Raw genomic sequence first — 18,567 nt, 5'->3', positions numbered from 1 at the left:
AAAGGCACTTGAAAAAAAAACCTAAGCACATAAAGTATTTGCCGGGGAAAGTACCGATTAAAAGACATAAACTCCTACGCATTTGCCTAGGCAGAAAAGATTTTAGCAAAAAGAATACGGTGAAGATCAATGGGCAGGGAGTTCCGAAGTGCAGGAGCTGTTACACTAAAAAATAAGGAGAGAGAGTTACTATTCATACAGCTGTGGTGTCCTAGGAGTTGTAATCCAAAACTTCTGAAGGGCACCAGTTTGGGGAAGGATGGGGTAGGTTGTAATTGTTATTGAGGGGTTTTTTTTGGGGGGGGGGGAGATCTGTTGTGGGGATGCCAAGGAACCTGAGAACCAGTGCGAAGCGATAGCAAGAATGTAAGAGAGACTTGGCTTGAGACCCCTGCTCACTCAGGAATAACTTTGACTCAGTCGCCGTGATACCGCCTGACTCGCTCCACAGGCTCATTGTGAAGAAGATAATCTTAGCCCAGGCACTGCCAAGCTCCGAGCTGCTGGGAGGAAGAAAAGTTGGGAGTTAACTTTTCCAGCCAAAAGGAGAAAACAAAAAGCAGCCTTAGGAATCTCCAAGGCAAGGGAGAAGGAGCTGTGTTGAGGCGGTGGTGCCCTTCTGCCCATTTTACAGCTATTACCGAGGCAGCCCATTAAAGCAATTTTAAAACGCCTGTGAAGCCAGGAATAATGGGCCGTCGCTCAATGACAGAGGTCCTGCCTTGCATGCCGAAGGTCCCTGGTCTGTTTGGGTGACCCCCCCCCCCCGCCTGAAACTCCGCAGAGATGCTGCCAGCCAGTGTAAACAATGTTGAGCTAGAGAGACCAATGGTCTGGTTCACCACAAGGCAGCTTCCTAGGATCCAGACAGACCAGGAGAAGATGCCAGAGGTAAAATATAATTACAAACAAAGGAGAGTTTGCTGCCCACCCCCAACACAAGTGTTTCTTGCCAGAAGCGTTTCTGGCAAGAGATTATGAGGAAGAGCCTCAAAGGAACTTGATTCACAATTGCTAGTTCCTTTCACAATTGCTAGTTCCTAGCTGACTCTGGGGTTGTGGCGCTCATCTCGCTTTATTGGCCGAGGGAGCTGGCGTACAGCTTCCGGGTCATGTGGCCAGCATGACTAAGCCGCTTCTGGCGAACCAGAGCAGCGCACGGAAACACCGTTTACCTTCCCGCCGGAGCGGTACCTATTTATCCACTTTGATGGGCTTTTGAACTGCTAGGTTGGCAGGAGCAGGGACCGAGCAACGGGAGCTCACCCCATCGCAGGGATTCGAACCGCCGACCTTCTGATCGGCAAGTCCAAGGCTCTGTGGTTTAACCCACAGCGCCACCTGCGTCCCTGTCACATTTGTACAATGCACTTAAAAAGCACTTGTACTGTATTTGCAGCTGAGTCCTAAAAGAGGATTGGACAAATTGATGGAGGAGAGGACTATAGATGACTGCTAGCTATAACTGCTAGGCCCTGCTACCACAGCCGGAGGCAGCAATGCTTCTGAATGGAAGATGCAGGAGAAGAGAGAATTCTGGTTCTCAAATCCTCCTTGTACTTTGGGTTACACTTTGGGGCCAATGTGTGGACAGGATGCCAGACTAAGGGGGCCACTGGCTTGACCCAGCTGAAGGCTCTGCTCATGTTTTTATGTAAAGTTGTCTTCTTCTTTGGCGATCCCTCATAGCTGGGTAAAATTGTCTTCCATAAAAACGGTTTTAACAATGAGTCTGTAAGTGACTGTGGAGGCCAATTCTGGATCCACATATCCTTTCACAGTGGGGACAGAGGTTTCTGCGCAGGAGTTGATCATGGCGAGGGTTTGCCAAGCGTGCCTTCCTCTTAGCACGTTTCTCCCTTGCGTTCTGAGTTCGAGTGTCTTCAAAGCCCATGACACCTTTGGTAAAGGCTGTTCTCCAATTAGAGCGCTCGCGGGCCAGTGTTTCCCAGCTGTCGGTGTATATACCACATTTTTAAATATTTGCCTTGAGACAGTCTTTAAACCTCTTTTGTTGACCACCAGAGTTATGCTTTCCATTTTTAAGTTCGGAATAGAGTAGTTGCTTTGGAAGAAGGTAACAGGCATAGACTGCTTAGTTAACATGGGGCACATTAAAACATCAATCGCCCACTCTATCCTGCTCCCTTCCACCTTCTGCACCCAAAAAAACCTTTAAGGCACTATTTTTTGTTGGGTTTGGCTTTCATCGTGCTCTATCCCACCCAAAGCAGGTCAGCTTTAAGTTCTGCAAAAGTGGAAGTGAAAATGCACAACTTATTTTTTAAAAGATATGCATGAATTATTCCCTTAGGTCCAGGCAAGAACAATGGTTCCTCTTAGTCCAAACGACAATCCTGGGGCCCAAGTCTTTTATAAAAGTGGTTCGTGGAACTGGAAGTTTGACCTGTCCTGTTTGTACAGTTTCAAAAAGGTTAAGAGGCTCTTGTGACGTGAAAGGTTGCACCCTGCATTTTAGTTGGTCCAAATACAGGTTCTGTATTTTCATGCTCTGTGGCTCCTGAGACTTTCTTCCTTTCTTTTGAAAACCGTATCGCCTGTGCCAGAAGTCATTAGTCTGTTTTTCTCTTAAATTGTTTCAACACAAGACAGTTGAGCGTTTTTCTGTCGCCAGAACAATGCTGGGCCTTGAGCCTTCTCAAACAAGTTCTTGGCACTGAACCTTCAACCTGTTCCTCACCTCGGGTCTCCTCAATCTTCGGAGGAGCCACCACTGTTGCTCTTTTGCATTCCTCAGTCGGCTGAAGTTTCTTTCGTAAAGACAGGGACGCAGGTGGCGCTGTGGTCTAAACCACTGAGCCTCTTGGGCTTGCCGATCAGAAGGTCACCTAACCTAGCAGTTTGAAAGCCCACCAGTGCAAGTAGATAAATAGGTACCGCTGTGGCAGGAAGGTAAACAGCATTTCTGTGCGCTCTGGCTTTCATCACGGTGACCCATTGCGCCAGAAGTGGTTTAGTCCTGCTGGCCACATAACCCAGAAAGCTGTCTGTGGACAAATGCCGGCTCCCTCAGCCTGAAGGTCAGTGGTTCAAATCCCCACGGCGGGGTGAGCTCCTGTTGCTCTGTCCCAGCTCCTGCTAACCTAGCAGTTCGAAAGCACACCAGTGCAAGTAGATAAATAGGTACGGCTGCAGCGGGAAGGTAAATGGCATTTCCATGTGCTCTGGTTTCTGTCACGGTGTTTCGTTGCGCCAGAAGCAGTTTAGTCCTGCTGGCTACATGACCCGGAAGCTGTCTGCGGACAAACGCTGGCTCCCTCGGCCTATAGAGCAAGATGAGCGCGCAACCCCAGAGTTGTCCGTGACTGGATCTAACGGTCAGGGGTACCTTTACCTTTAAGGAAAGGCAGGACATTCTGGGATCAAATTGGAAACCGGGATGGCTTATGTCAATCCAGGACTGACCCTGGACACTTGGAGGGTCTGCTAGAGGGACCATGGGCCTGATCCAGCAATCTATTCACTGTTCTTAATCCCCTGTTCGTGGCCCACATCCACAGCGGAGGCAGCTGGCAGGGTTGGCCCACCCGTGAATCAAGGGGAGGCGACCTGCCTCTGGTGGCAAGATCCCCAGGGGCAGCAGACCCGGCTGACAAGGAATGTATCGCCCGCTGCTGCGGTGGCAGGACAGCAGTAGCTGTGGTGAGCTCCCTGGAGGCCAAATCTAGTGCCTCCTCGGCACACCCACCCATGCCACTTCTACAGCGGCCTCTTGGCAGATAGGAGGCACTACTGGTCTCCTCCCACCCTTGATGGAGATCTCTGCTCCTCAGGTGCCCATATGTCTTGGGCCGGCCCTGGCACCCAATGCTTCTTCATGCTCCATGTGCACTACCTGTGCAACGGGGTCCTTGGTCAAGGCCAGGGTGCTGCGGTTGCTGCTGCCAGTTGAGCATGCTAGGCTTTCTTGGGAAACCCCTCTGTCCGGCTCTGTCCTTCTCTCCCACCCCCTCTGACCGGCATCTACCTGATGGCGTTTGGCCGAGCTGCTGGCTGGCTGGGCCCCTGCCAAGGCTCCATGCGTCTCTCTTAAGAACATTTGCCGGTATCGCTTGCGCTCAGCGGGAGTAATCCCAGAGAATTAGCTACAGCCCAGAGGCTTATCCTTAAAGCTGCTGCCACTGTTGCTGTTAACAGTGGCGCTTGGAGTCAGTTATGGCGATGAAGTTGTGGACTGGGCAGGCTGCAGTGGGCTGCCCTAAGATCCTGCCTGTCCAGCCCACGTGCGACGGAGGCAACGGGCGGAGAAAACAGGTTGTGAGCTGTAGGTCACCCAGCCAAGCACTAAAAGGACAACAAACCATACAAGCAACACGAAGTCCAGTCTACTAGATAGCGCTGCAATTCTTATTCATGGTGCCGAAGTAGTAAGTGAAGAACGTAGGACAGTGATCCCGGATAATCTGACTGTTTCACTTGAATCTTCTTCAGCACAACTACAAAAGAATTCAAATATGAAACAATGACCTGTGTACATTATATAAACTTCACACATTACAACTTAATACTTCGGCACCATGAACGCCTAAAAAAGTTTTACTGCTCAGCCCACAGGATAGCATCTATTACTTTGTTTCAACCATAGACTTATTATACTTCTACGGACTTTCAAAGATTGACAGACGTGTGTTCATTTGCTTTCAAACGTATTAGAGAATTCACAAGTGTACACATTTTGGTTTTTGTGGTACTAAATCATGTATATTATGCAATAAGAATTGCAGTGCTATCTAGTAAACTGGTCTTCGTGTTGCTTGCATTGTTTGTTGTGCTAAGTTTGCAACTCAGGGGTTTGTTGTTCTGTATTGGTGACGCATTAAAAGGAGGCAGAGTTGCTATGAAGGTTGTTAAGGGACAGTAAAGGCATTAAGGATGAACTAGACCATCACTTGCCTTTACTGCACTCCTAGCTACAGCCAATGAAACTGTGCCTCCTTTTAATGGATGGATAAGGAACCTGTGTGGTCCTCCAGGTGTTGCTGTACTACAACTTCCATCCTCCCTGACCACTGGCCATGCTGAGGGCGATTAAGGGGAGCTGGAAGTTTAGCAATATCTGGAGGGCCAGTGGTTCCCTATCTCTGAAGCAGACCATCGCTTGCCTTTACTGCCCTGGTTTCCTGCATCACAATTCTGTGTTGTCACAGTTGGAAAACCCAACTCACGGTTGAGTTTTCATACTTGCTCTTCTTCTCTGCTCCCCCCAATTTACGCAGTAACCCAAACTTCCTCTGGTGCATAGCCCACGGACGCTGCCTGCTGGTCTTCAACGTGCCCCTGCCTCCTGCCGCCGAGGGCGACGTCACTATGAGAGTGCTGCTTTTTGCCTTCCTGATCGAAGCGTCCCTCTCCTCTTTGGTTCCAGGTAAGTGAATTAGGAGCGAAGCCAATTGGCCCATCCCCGTGTGCAAGAACTGCGCTGCTCTGAGCAGCTTGGGGGCCTTCCTAAGGAACTTCGGAAGGTCGCAGGTTCAGTCCCTGCATGGGACAGCTGCATATTCCTGCATTGCAGGGGGTGGGACTAGATGACCCTTGGGGTCCCTTCCAACGCTACAATTCTACGATAAATGCTTGCTCACTTCCAGCCTGGCAGCTGTTCCCCCACCCAGGTCTTTGGCTGAAGTCAAGGAGCCATTTGTAAACACTCAGGTGAGGAGGAAAGATGTCAACACCAGGCAGAGCTTTGGAAGAGGATATTTTTAAAGTGCCGGCGACTGAGCGCTGCCATTATAAGAATATTGTTTTTAATACTAGGCCACACATAGGCATGTCTGTTATTGGCGCATAGTAATTTCGTTATGAGTGGTTAGCCCTCTGCCTTCATCCAGACAGATTAAGCTAAGGGATTAGTCCTTCTCTCACAAATTGTATGGGGGGAGGGGAAATTATCTGGACCACCCAGGGGGTTTAAATTGCACCTGGAAAGAATTGGAGAGGCGCATCTTACTGGCAGAGCAGCCCAGCAACCAGTCGGTTCCTGCAATCAAGACCATGTGCAAAGCAGACAGACAGCAGTTGTGAGCAATTCTTGTGAGCATACCAGGCTACGCCGCACATTTAAAGCGCATGACTTTCCTCACTGCAAAGAATTCCGGGAACTGTAGTTTACTCACTACAGGGCTACGGCACCCAGTCACCTTAAAAAAACTACAGTTCCCAGGATTCTACGGGGAACTAGGTTGTGCGCTGTAAATGTGCGGTGTGCACACAGCCCCTCTTGATCTGTGGCGCAGAGCTCCTGAGGACGAATGTGGACTCCGCCTGCAATCTTGACGCAAGCCCTGGAGGTGACAGGGTGCCCGATGGCCTCCAGTCACCCTCGTCTTCTTTCCTCCCAATTGCAGAGAAGGAGAAGAACCCCCGGTTCTGGAGAGAGCAGGCCCAGGAGACGCTGCGGAGGGCTCTGAGCTTGCAGGAGCTCAACACGAATGTGGCCAAGAATGTCATCCTCTTCCTCGGGGATGGTGAGATCTGGGGCATGGAGCGGTGGAAGTCTGTGGGATGGGAAAGGGGGCAATAGAGGGCTTCAGACACAAAGGAGGAGGGCAGGACTTGAAGTCTCCCCAGACTGCTGCTCCCTGTTAGACCCAGATATACTTCCCCTATAGAAGGGAATACACCCCTCCACATACTTGTTTCCGGGGTCTGTATACGTGAAGGAGCATCTCCACCCCCATCGTTCAGCCCGGACGCTGAGGTCCAGCTCCGAGGGCCTTCTGGTGTTTCCCTCATTGCAAGAAGTGAAGCTACAGGGAACCAGGCAGAGGGCCTTCTCAGTGGTGGCTCCTGCCCTAGATACCAAACAGATAAACAACAAATTGACTTTTAGAAGACATCTGAAGGCTTCAGCGAAGTTTTTAACAGGGGATGTTTTAAATATTTTGTTGGCAACCCAGTCAGATGGGCAGCATATACCGTAAATAATAAAATTATTACTATTATTATTATTGCTATTATCAAATATCATCCATTCCCCCCCCCCCCAAGGTTACTTTCACAAATGTGTTCACCTTTATGCAAGCTTTCCCCTCAAATAGGCTTCTTTGGGTTTTGGTGCACACAGTATTTGCTTGGAGAAGTGCATTGCAAAATTCTGAAAAGTTCAAATGTGGAAGGATAAATCTCCTTCGGTTCACATTTTGTTCAGGAAAGTGTGAGCTGGGTTGTGCCTCCTCGCCCTGATCCCTAGTTCTTCCCTTTTATTCTTACATGAATCATGAGAATGGAAAGCTTGAGTCAGCTTTTTTTGCTCTCTCTGTCCCTGATTGGGGCCAAATTGTCTGTCATTACCTGGCACCGGGTGCAACAGGGACTTTCCCCACGGGTCACAGTTGGCACAGGGGTGAATCCATCCAGCTTGGTTTTCCCGAGTTTCTCATTTTTCCATTCTGCCTGTTTCTGAGTTCAGCCGTCCACATTTCCACATAAGTTTTACATATACAGTCTCCCTTCCTCCCTGATATGTGTTTTTTTTGCAAAGCAGTTTCTGTTGGGATACTGCCAGGGAGACAGGCAGGCCCCCAGCTGGCTCCGGACGATCACCGGTCTCCCGTGGAACAGCATCAGTCAGTCAGCGACATGAGCCTCATATACATTTAGAGACCCGTGCACGCTCTGTCAGCAGAGTGTGTAAATCTCCACAACGGAAGAGGCGAACAGAGAGATAATAATAATAATAATAATAATAATAATAATAATAATAATAATAATAATAATTTTTATTTATATCCCGCCCTCCCCAGCCGAAGCCGGGCTCAGGGCGGCTAACAACAATAAAATAGTGCAACATTCTAAAAACATTTCATTATAAAAATTAATTAAAATCAAATTGATGGCAACCATTAAGCTAAAGTTCTGTAGAGATTGCCAAAGTAGGGAGTCAGGCTGCGCCCTGACCAAAGGCCTGGTGGAACAGCTCTGTCTTGCAGGCCCTGCGGAAAGATGTCAAGTCCCGCAGGGCCCTAGTCTCTTGTGACAGAGCGCTCCACCAGATTGGAGCCGCAGCCGAAAAAGCCCTGGCTCTAGTTGAGGCCAGCCTAACCTCTCTGTGGCCTGGGACCTTCAGGATGTTTTTATTTGAAGACCGTAAGGTCCTCTGTGGGACATACCAGGAGAGGCGGTCCTGTAGGTACGAGGGTCCTAGGCCGTATAGGGCTTTAAAGGTTAAAACCAGCACCTTAAACCTGATCCTGTACTCCACCGGGAGCCAGTGCAGCTGGTATAACACCGGGTGAATGTGATCCCACGGCAAGGACCCTGTAAGGTGCCTCGCTGCAGCATTCTGCACCCGCTGGAGTTTCTGGGTCACTCTCAAGGGCAGCCCCACGTAGAGTGAGTTACAATAATCCAGTCTGGAGGTGACCGTCGCGTGGATCACAGTGGCTAGGTCAGGGAGATGTGCAAGCATAACGTACATCATTTTATTCAGCATAGCTCAGGAACAAAGGAGAACATGTCTGCTTGCCTTCGTGTCCAGCAAAAACAAAACATAGCAGCAGTATAGCAAAAGCAAAATACAATGGAAGTTCCCAGCAGACTGTGCTGGGAGTAAACAGGCATGTGATACACAAACGTCATGCCTGTACCCTTTTAAGGTGGAATGGAACTATATCCTAACATCCTCCCCCCTTCCATGTAACCTGTAGTACCTGTGGTTCAACCCAATTGCAACCTCTGTACCTAAATCTTAAGTTGTTCTCTGTTAACAACCTTAGGCAACAGATCTGCAGGAATTTTGTTTCCTGGCATGTAGGACACCTGAATGAGTCCCTTCTGAATACACTCTCCTAACTATATATCCTAACAGTTTCCACTAATGTAACGCCCTTTCGATATGTTGCTTTTCACCTACTATATGTGTTTATATGCACGCTTAACATTCCGGTGTATTAATTTCCACACACATTTCAGGGCTGGGGAACTGCATTGCAAAATTCGGAAAAGTGCGAATTCCCAAGGTCAGCTGGGTTTTGGTTCGAGTGCAGTTTCACCAAGTGAAAGGTTCAACTTTACATGCCAGCTGGATGTAAAGGCCTTTCCCAGCCTTTCTCACGTGTGGCTCTTTTGACTGTAGGCATGGGAGTCCCCACGGTGACAGCGGCTCGCATCCTGAAGGGGCAGCTGAGCAACAACAATGGGGAAGAGACAGTCCTGGAAATGGACCGGTTTCCCTTTGTGGCTTTGTCCAAGGTAAGGAGACCTCTCCAGCCCTGCCTCTCCTCCCATTCTCTTCTTTTTGATGGGCATCACAAAGGCTGTGGCCCTTCTTTACTAGGGGTGAAGATAAGACAGAAGGTCTGTGTGATGGGATGATGAGCAGCTTGTGCGTAAAATCCTAGTCCCTCAGAGTTTGGCCAAGTCCGCAAACCTCTGCCTACGACGGAGCCCCCAAGCATGGCTTCGTTAGTCGCTAGCAGAATCCGAAAGTGGGCGCTTACGGAATCTCTTCCAGCATAAAAGCTCCTTAACGGAAACACGTCTTCGGGACTCTCGGCGCGACAGTTTCCAGCGAGGAGTGGGTGTCCCTATAGGAGGTCTTGAAACCTCCCCACTGTTTTCGCTGGAAGTGTCTCTGAGCCATCCCTCCGACTCACTTTCCCTCGGAGCTCCCTCTCTCCCCCTGCTGGTTCCCTCTCCAGCTGCTGAGTCTCTCTCAACCTCAGCGAGCCCTTTCACCTCCTGTCCTTCCGATGGCAGTTCCCTGACAGTCTGCTACCCTGTGATTCTTTAAAAATAAAAAAAACCCTTTCTTTAAAACATGTGGAGCCTCGCCCTTCGATTCCAGCAAATGTATATGGAAACTTGTAGTTAACAGATTCATGCACGCTTAATCTCTGCGTGTTTACTCAGAGGTACGTCCAGTCATCGACTTCTGATGTTCGAGTTGTTTTAAGTGCTGTTGTTTCAAGCTGCCAAAATGGCAACGCCCACTGCTCAAGAGTGAACAAACCTCGAGGTTTATAAAACAGCACCAAAATATCTTCTTCTTCTTCTTTGGCGATCCCTCATAGCAGAGTAAGATTGTCTTCCATGAACACAGTCTTAACAATGAGTCCGTAAGAGACTGTGGAGGCCAATTCTGGATCCACACGTCCTACCACAGAGGGGACACTGGTTTTCTGGCAGGAGTTGATCACGGTGAGGGTTTGCCAAGCGTGCCTTCCTCTTAGCACGTTTCTCCCTTACGTTCTGAGTTCGAGCGTCTTCAAAGCCCATGACGCCTTTGGTAAAGGCTGTTCTCCAATTGGAGCCCTTGCAGGCCAGTGTTTCCCAGTTGTGGGTGTTTATCCTACATTTTAAAAGATTTGCCTTGAGAGGGACTTCAAACCTCTTTTGTTGACCACCAGCATTACGCTTTCCATTTTTAAGTTTGGAATAGAGTAGTTGCTTTGGAAGATGATAATCAGGCATCCACGCCACATGACCAGTCCAACAAAGTTGATGTTGAAGAATCATTGCTTCGACACTGGTGATTTTTACATTAGTTTGCCTGTCTTCCCAAGTGATGTGTACAATTTTTGGAGACACCGTTGACGGAATCTTTCAAGGAGATGGCGTTTATAAGTGGTCCATGTTTCACAAGCATACAGTAAGGTTGGTAGTACAATAGTTTTGCAAACAAGCATTTTGGTTTCCCTGCAAATGTCCCAGTCCTCAAACACTCTGCACTGCAACTGTGAGAAAGCTGCACTCGCCAAGCTCAGGCGATGCTGGATTTCGGCACCAAAATATATTAAATGGTGGAAGGAAACACCCGAAGCATCCCATTGAAGAATGGAAGTGCTCCATGGCCATGGAATGCTGACCGTCTTCTGCAGGAAATCTAGGAACAAAAACAAGACCGTTGGTCCATCTAGCCCAGCCATGCCTACACTGACTGGCAGCCGCTCTCTCCAGGGTTTCAAGCAGAGAGACTTTGCCCAGTCCTACCTGTTGGGGACTGAACCTGGGACATGCAAAGCAGTTGCTCCATCGCTGAGGAGAATGCCAGGTGATCTGAGGCTGTTTTAAATGATCAAGCCGGGCTGTGATGCCAAGAGACATACTGATGGGGATATCGTAAAACAAAATTCACAGTTCTTGCTGAGCCTGGTGGCAGCCTTAATCCAGTGCCCGCTGCAGACTGGCAAACTTGTACGCAGAGCAGATTCACGTGGCAACAGCAATGTGGGGCATTCTCCCCTTGCCCCATTTCTAGGGATGTAGGGACGCGGGTGGCACTGTGGGTTAAACCACAGAGCCTAGGACTTGCCGACCAGAAGGTCAGAGGTTTGAATCCCCGCAATGGGGTGAGCTCCCGTTGCTCGGTCCCTGCTCCTGCCCACCTAGCAGTTCAAAAGCAAAGTGCAAGTAGATAAATAGGTACCGCTCCAGTGGGAAGGTAAATGGCATTTCTGTGCACTGCTCTGGTTCGCCAGAAGCGGCTTAGTCATGCTGGCCACATGACCCGGAAGCTGTACGCCAGCTCCCTTGGCCTATAGAGCGAGATGAGCGCTGCAACCCCAGAGTCAGCCACGACTGGACCTAGTAGTCAGGGGTCCCTTTACCTTTACATTTTAAGGAGGCAGCAATTTCCTTTTTTTCTGAAGTTGTTTTTATTAAGTTTTCCAAAATTTCACACATAATAACCCCCCCCCCGACTTCCCAGCCCCTTTTCCATGGTGTTTCTATTTTTCTCCCTCTGAACCTTAACAAAACTACTATAGTATTTAATCCCTTCTGTTGCTCAGCGTTCAAATCCTGCTCGTGGGTCCAGCCCCTGGACAGCTCCCCCCCCCCAGACGACATCTGGAAGCTGGCCCTTTCCAGAGCGAGGGCAACTCCTTAAGTGCCTCCCTGTGACAAAAACAAACAGAGCACATTTCTCCCAGCCCCAGCTTGGAATCTGGCAGCGCAAGGCACCTTCTGTTTTGGCCCGTCTTGTGGCGGATGCATTCACATGTTTGGTAGACCACCCCTTGTGCCCTGGCGGGGTGACTCTGGGTCAACCGGCCGCGAGTTCTTCTTAAAAAAAAAGAAGAAACACAAGAAGAAATTGCACAGGATTCCCTGCGCCGGTGCTATTCCAGGCTCTTTTTATGGTCTTAATGGGATTCTCAAGTAATTTGTGAGCATTAAAGAAGAAAACAAGGTAGGGATATAACCCCTGCCAGTCTGTGCAGGCAATACTGAGCGAGATTAGCCAGAGGTGCTGACCCATCAGCTTCCTAAAGTAAGCTACAGTACCAGTGCCAGCAGCTAGATGCTGTGGTCCCCTAAAACACGCTTATTAGGGAGAGAGCCTCGTGGATCACAACAGGACCTACTTCTGAGCGAGCGTGCCCAGGATCTCACAACTGGGCCCTTTCCACAGCCCCCCGCTAAGGGACCGTCCCAACCACCTGCAGCAAGGAGCCCCTTCAGCGAATTTGTGGGCTGCATCAAGAAAACATTCTGTTTGCACAGACCCAGAGTCAATATGTTTTCCTGGACGAACGCTGCGTTCCAGTGTTCTGAGAGGCTGGACGGCATTCTTCCTCCCAGACTCAAGAAACTCTGTTTATTTCCCCCCACCCACCCCCTGATCATCACCAGTTATCTTCATTTTCTTATTCAGGAAGTTTAAAAAGGCCCCCCAAGTAAGATGCTCCGTCCGGTCAACTTGTTTTTGTCATCCTCAGCCTGCTCTGGGCCAAGTGGGGGAAAGTCCAAACTTCATATGGGCAGGCCTCCAAGGGATAATTTGTCAGGGGCCACCAGAAGACTCTCTCACACAGTTTTTGCTACCCTCCTTTCTCTCTGTCACCCCCTTTTTCTTTCTCTTTTTCGGCCAACCTCTTTCTTTCCATCTATCTGTTGATCTACCTGTCAGGTGCTGGTGTGGTTGCTAGAGAGCAAACAGGCAAGACTCCAACCTGTCTTTTCCAGGCTTTACTATCTGTACAAATTACAGTGGTACCTCGGGTTAAGTACTTAATTCGTTCCGGAGGTCCGTACTTAACCTGAAACTGTTCTTAACCTGAAGCAACACTTTAGCTAATGGGGCCTCCCGCTGCCGCCACACCGCCAGAGCATGATTTCTGTTCTCATCCTGAAGCAAAGTTCTTAACCTGAAGCACTATTTCTGGGTTAGCAGAGTCTGTAACCTGAAGTGTATGTAACCTGAAGCGTATGTAACCCGAGGTACCACTGTATTTACAGTGCAGAGCGTCGCAAGTCCATGTCTGCTCAGTCGCTGGCAGAATCTGGGAGTGGGCGGTCCTTATACCTTCCCCAGCATAACAGTCGTGTGACCCCCAACCTTCTCCTCCCTTCCCTGCGCAGAGTGGGTGCTGGCAAAGGGGGACTTGCCTCCCCTCCGCTTTGCTCAGGCTTGGGGTTGAGGCTCTCCCTAGCATCTCCTGGTCCCTGCGCCCCTTCCCCACTGGAGGCGGGGCTTCCCTCCTCGCCAGAGGAAGAACTGCGTCGCAAGATCTTCGGAGGCTCCCTGTAACACAACTGCCCTTCCACCTCTCGCCTCTGAGCTGAAGGCAGTTCTCTGACACTACCCATCTATTGATCTTCCTTTTTCTTTTTTTAAATATATTTTTGAATTAAGTTTTACATAACAAATTTAAATTCAAACACATCATTCACTTCTTCAATTAGGATTCTCTGAATCCCTTGACTTCCCTATGCCTTTCCATGGTTACCATTTGTCAGAGCTGCCTCCAGGTCCCAGCTCACAGAGGACCAACGCTAGCCGGTAGTAATGTACAAAAGTCTTTATTGAAGTACAGTTTCCATTTTCAAGCCGCAGCGCGCAGCTCTACGTCTTAGAAGCTAGACCGGCGAAGCTCCATCTGAGTCTCCACCCCCTGTACACCAGTTTAAGACTCTAACCTTACTCCACCTCTTCCGTCTCTCCTTTCTCCTCTGGGTCCTTCTGCCCCCCGGGGTCCCCTCCTTTCTGGACTCTTCTGACGCTGACGCGGACCCCCCTGACTCCTCTCCCTCCTTTCGGCGGGATTTGGGACCTGGCTCCCTATCCGGGCTGCCAACTGCGCCGCCCTCCTGTACATTTGAACTTGGCGCGCGCGCCCAGCCTTCAACCTTCCTCTTGACCGTTTCCTCGCTCTCCGATGGAGGCGTGGCCAATCCTGACTCCTCTCCTCCCGCTGGCGGTGAGCCTCCTGATCCCGATACCTGGGACTCCTCCCCCCTACTGCGCTCTGGTGGGGAAGCTGGTCCTGATTTCCAACTGCTGCTCTCTGAGTCCCCTCTGGCCCCTTCTTCCTGGGGTGTCCCCCTAGGCACCCCCCTTGCTCTGACCATCGGAGCCCCTTTCTGTGAATCTTCCGATTCGCTGGAAAGACTCAGAGACCTCGGACCGCTGTCATCGCTAACATTTCCTTCGGATTCCTCCCCCTCGCTCTCTATTTCCTCCCTTTCCTGTGCCTCTGCTCCTGAGCCCCTGACACCATTATAAATCTTTCTTTCTTCTGCTTATCTTATTTTCTCTAATGCGTTAAAAAAAAAAAGGTAATTCAAGTTTTTTTGTACGTTACAAGCAATACAGTGGTACCCCTGGATACGAACGGGATCTGTTCCGGAGCCCCGTTCGCATCTAGAAGCAAACGTATTTTGCCGCTTCTGCGCATGCGCGTGATGTCATTTTGAGTGTCTGCGCATGCGCAAGCAGCAAAACCTGGAGGTAACACACTCCATTACTTCCGGGTTGCCACGGAGCGCAACTCAAACGCGCTCAACCTGAAGCGCATTCAACCCGAGGTATGACTGTACTCAAATCCTGCCAAAGTTTTTCCATCTACATGTATTGATCTTTCAATCTATTGATCAGCTATCAATTTATATCTATCTTCCTTCCTTCCTTCCTTCCTTCTTCCTTCCTTCCTTCCTTCCTTCCTTCCTTCCTTCCTTCCTTCCTTCCTTCCTCCCCTCTCTCTCTCCCTCCCACCCATTTCCCTTTCCCTTTCTGTCACCAACTTTCCCCCCTCCATCACTCCCCTCTCTCCATCTCCCCAGGCTGTCAGGGGAACGATGTGCATTGCTGCTGCCACAAAGGGCTGTACTGATTGTTGCAGAGGGATTTTGAAATTAGGCCGGGGCCACATAAAACTAGGTCAATGTGCCGCAGGTCTCCCGCACGCCCCTTATATGGCACGGGTGCAGATTCCTCCCCTGCCTATAGAGCTTGTTTGCACCCATATTCCACCCCAGCGCTCTAGGCAGCTTCGCACCCCAGCCCAGCAAACAAGCTGAGGTTGCTTCAATTCCTCAGGTATTTTTAATTTGCTCTACGACATTTTTAACTGGGCTGCCACCACTGTGAGGACTGAGGCAACAAACATCCGACCTGCATTCTATTCAATTGTTTTTTTTTTGGTCTTTTCTCCTAACAAATTGGTCTTTTCCCCTCTATTTGACAGTGCTGGGTATTTTTTAAAAATGTTTTAGTGAGTTATAATGTATGTTTAACTCGTGTGTAATGTTTTATTATGTTTTTATATATGTTGGAAGCCGCCCAGAGTGGCTGGGGCAACCCAGTCAGATGGGCGGGGTACAAACAAACAAACAAACAAAATTATTAAATATATATGTTTAATTCTACTTATGTTTAATTGTTTTTTTAATGAGTGCTCTCTCCCCACCTCGATGTTTTAGCTGTCTCTACTTTTTAGCTGTCAGCCACCTTGAGTTCCTGTCAGGGAAAAAGCCAGGGTATAAATGAAAATAATAATAATAATAATAATAATAATAATAATAATAATAATAATAATAATATTACATTACAGAAGCTCTGGGGGGGGGGGGCCCAAGGATGTCAGTGGGCTTTACTGCCGTGCAATGGGGAAGGGCTGCCTATGGGGCTGACCCTGCCTCAGAGTCTTATTTCAGGCTTTCTCTCAGGGATTAGCTCACAGCTTGGGCAGCGGCAGCAGGAGAAATGGATGGGGGGAGAATAAAGAGTTCAAACTCTTTATTATTATTATTATTATTTCATTAGGCAACAATTACTTGATTTTAAGCCCTCCTCAAAGCAGTTGGAAGGATAAACTCATCCATAAGAAAAACCAACAACAATCATTTAAAGCTTTTGAAGAGTTCAAATAACGATTGGCTAAAAAAACAGATTAAAACTTGCGTCAACTTTCTAAACGTCTGGGTGGGCTCGTCTAAACAAAAATGTTTTTAGCAAGCGCCAAAAAGAGCACAGCAAAGGCACCCACTTGATATCAAGGGGCAGGGAGTTCCAAAGTGCACTTTTTTTACTTTTCATTTTTACAAATGCGGAACGGGTTTATGCGGCCGCTGTAAAGGTAAAGGGACTCCTGACCATTAGGTCCAGTCGTGGCCGACTTTGGGGTTGCGGCGCTCATCTCACTTTATTGGCCGAGGGAGCCAGCATACAGCTTCCGGGTCATGACTAAGCCGCTTCTGGCGAACCAGAGCAACGCACGGAAACGCCGTTTACCTTCCCGCCGGAGCAGTACCTATTTATCTACTTACACTTCATGCTATCAAACTGCCCTTCTGCCATTGCTCTCCGCAGACGTACAACACCAACGCGCAGGTCCCAGATAGCGCGGGCACAGCCACGGCTTACCTGTGTGGGGTGAAGGCCAACGAGGGGACGCTGGGGGTCAGCGCGGCTGTGACGAGGTCCCAGTGCAACACCACGGCGGGGAACGAGGTGACCTCTATCCTCAAATGGGCAAAGGCGGCAGGTGAGTGGGACAATGGGTCCAAAATCAGGGGGTGTCCAGTGGCTCCTTCCAACAGATAACTTTTACTGCCAGAGTTGGGTGGAAAGTTATTTATTTATTTTAAAGCCACTTGCTGTTTGGAAGCAACCTTGTTTGTGTGCCCTCTGAATGCAAAAGTGAAAAGTTACTGGTGCTTTTCTGGAGGCAGGGATGTAGCTCAGGGACAGAGCCTCTGTTTTGCAGGCAGAAGGTTGCAGGTTCAATCTCGGGGGGGCTAGAATCCCAGAGAGCAGCTGCTTTTCAATGTCAGAGAAACTGATCCAGATGAGTCAGTGGCCTGACTTGTTCCAAGGCAGCTTCCTATGTTCCCAGACTCTCCAAGTCTGGGATTTTCCAGGGACAGTCCCGGATTTACAGAAGCCGTCCCGGTTTCTAATTTGATCCTGGAATGTCCCACTTTTCCTTAGGACGTCCCTATTTTCATCAGAGAAATGTTGGCGGGTATGGAGTTACACGACCCTGAGCCAAGGAGATAAGTAACTATACAGTGGTACCTTGGAAGTCGAACGGAATCCGTTCCGGAAGTCCGTTCGACTTCCAAAACGTTCGGAAACCAAGGCTCCTGCAGCCAACTGGAAGCCATGTCAGACGTTCGGGTTCCAAAGTACGTTCACAAACCGGAACACTCACGTGTTCGGGAGCTAAAACGTTTGAGTTGCAAGGTGTTCGTCAACCAAGGTACGACCGTACAATCTTCAGAAGACAGCCCTGTATAGGGAAGTTATTTTTAATGTTTAAAGTTTTATCATGTTTTTATATATGTTGGAAGCCTCCCAGAGTGGCTGGGACAACCCAGTTAGATGGATGACATATAAATATCATTGTTATTACGGCATAAAGATAAAGGGACCCCTGACCATTATGTCCAGTCATGGCCGACTCTGGCGTTGCGGCTCTCATCTCGCTTTATTGGCCGAGGGAGCCGGCGTACAGCTTCCGGGTCATGTGGCCAGCATGACTAAGCCGCTTCTGGCAAACCAGAGCAGCGCACGGAAACGCCATTTACCTTCCCGCTGGAGCGGTACCTATTTATCTACTTGCACTTTGACGTGCTTTCAAACTGCTAGGTTGGCAGGAGCAGGGACCGAGCAACGGGAGCTCACCCCGTCGTGGGGATTCGAATCGCCGACCTTCTGATCGGCAAGCCCTAGGCTCTGTGGTTTAACCCACAACGCCACCCACGTCCCTATTATGGCATAGGATGTCCCTATTTCGATCGGAGAAATGTTGGAGGTTATGTGTTCCTGGTTAAGCCAGCCCTTCCTTCTGAACCATGAGGAGTAGAATTTTGATTTTTTTTTTAAAGGAAGGACCGTAGCTCAGTAGGAGGAGGGGCACAGCTCACAGTCTCCATAAAGAGGCCTGGAAGATCACATCTGGTGATCTAAGGCTTCCCCACCCCTGTGGACGTCCTAATAATAAATTTGGTTTATTACTCACCCTTCACCCTAAGGCCCCAGGGCAGGTCACAACAATTCAAAATGCTGCAGCAAGAGTAAAGCTCGCTGGTTGATAAGGCATTTTGAAAACCGTGGGCTTTGAGAGATAAATGCTTGCTTATTATTCCGTTAACAGCACAATCAAGAGCAAGTACCTCCAAATTAAATGTGGCTTATTCCCAAGGGTACAGAAGATGGCAGCTTAGGCTTCGCTGTTATCTGCGCTTTTAAGACAAGGCCTGGCTTTTATCAATATTTTTTTTAAAATCCATTTCTTCAATATGGGGCTTCAGTGAAACGGTGCTGGAATTTTCCACTTTTCTACATGGGGGAAGCATTTTTATTTGCGGGTCGTTCCAGAT

The 18,567-nt window shown here is 49.1% G+C and overlaps 1 protein-coding gene across 1 annotated transcript in view; it reads left to right on the top strand.

Moving 5' to 3' along the window:
• ALPL (alkaline phosphatase, biomineralization associated) overlaps positions 1-18,567 on the top strand; it is a 60,051-nt gene that overhangs the window by 13,935 nt on the left and 27,549 nt on the right. The window contains exons 2-5 of the mRNA XM_028741443.2: positions 5,238-5,386; positions 6,366-6,485; positions 9,095-9,210; positions 16,553-16,727. Coding sequence (XP_028597276.2) covers positions 5,329-5,386; positions 6,366-6,485; positions 9,095-9,210; positions 16,553-16,727 — 469 coding nt within the window. The 5' untranslated portion in view covers positions 5,238-5,328. The remainder of the gene's footprint in view (positions 1-5,237; positions 5,387-6,365; positions 6,486-9,094; positions 9,211-16,552; positions 16,728-18,567) is intronic.

Source organism: Podarcis muralis, chromosome 7 (genome assembly GCF_964188315.1).
Source record: "Podarcis muralis chromosome 7, rPodMur119.hap1.1, whole genome shotgun sequence".
Taxonomy (NCBI): domain Eukaryota; kingdom Metazoa; phylum Chordata; class Lepidosauria; order Squamata; family Lacertidae; genus Podarcis; species Podarcis muralis.
This window is presented reverse-complemented; position numbering and strand designations above follow the sequence as displayed.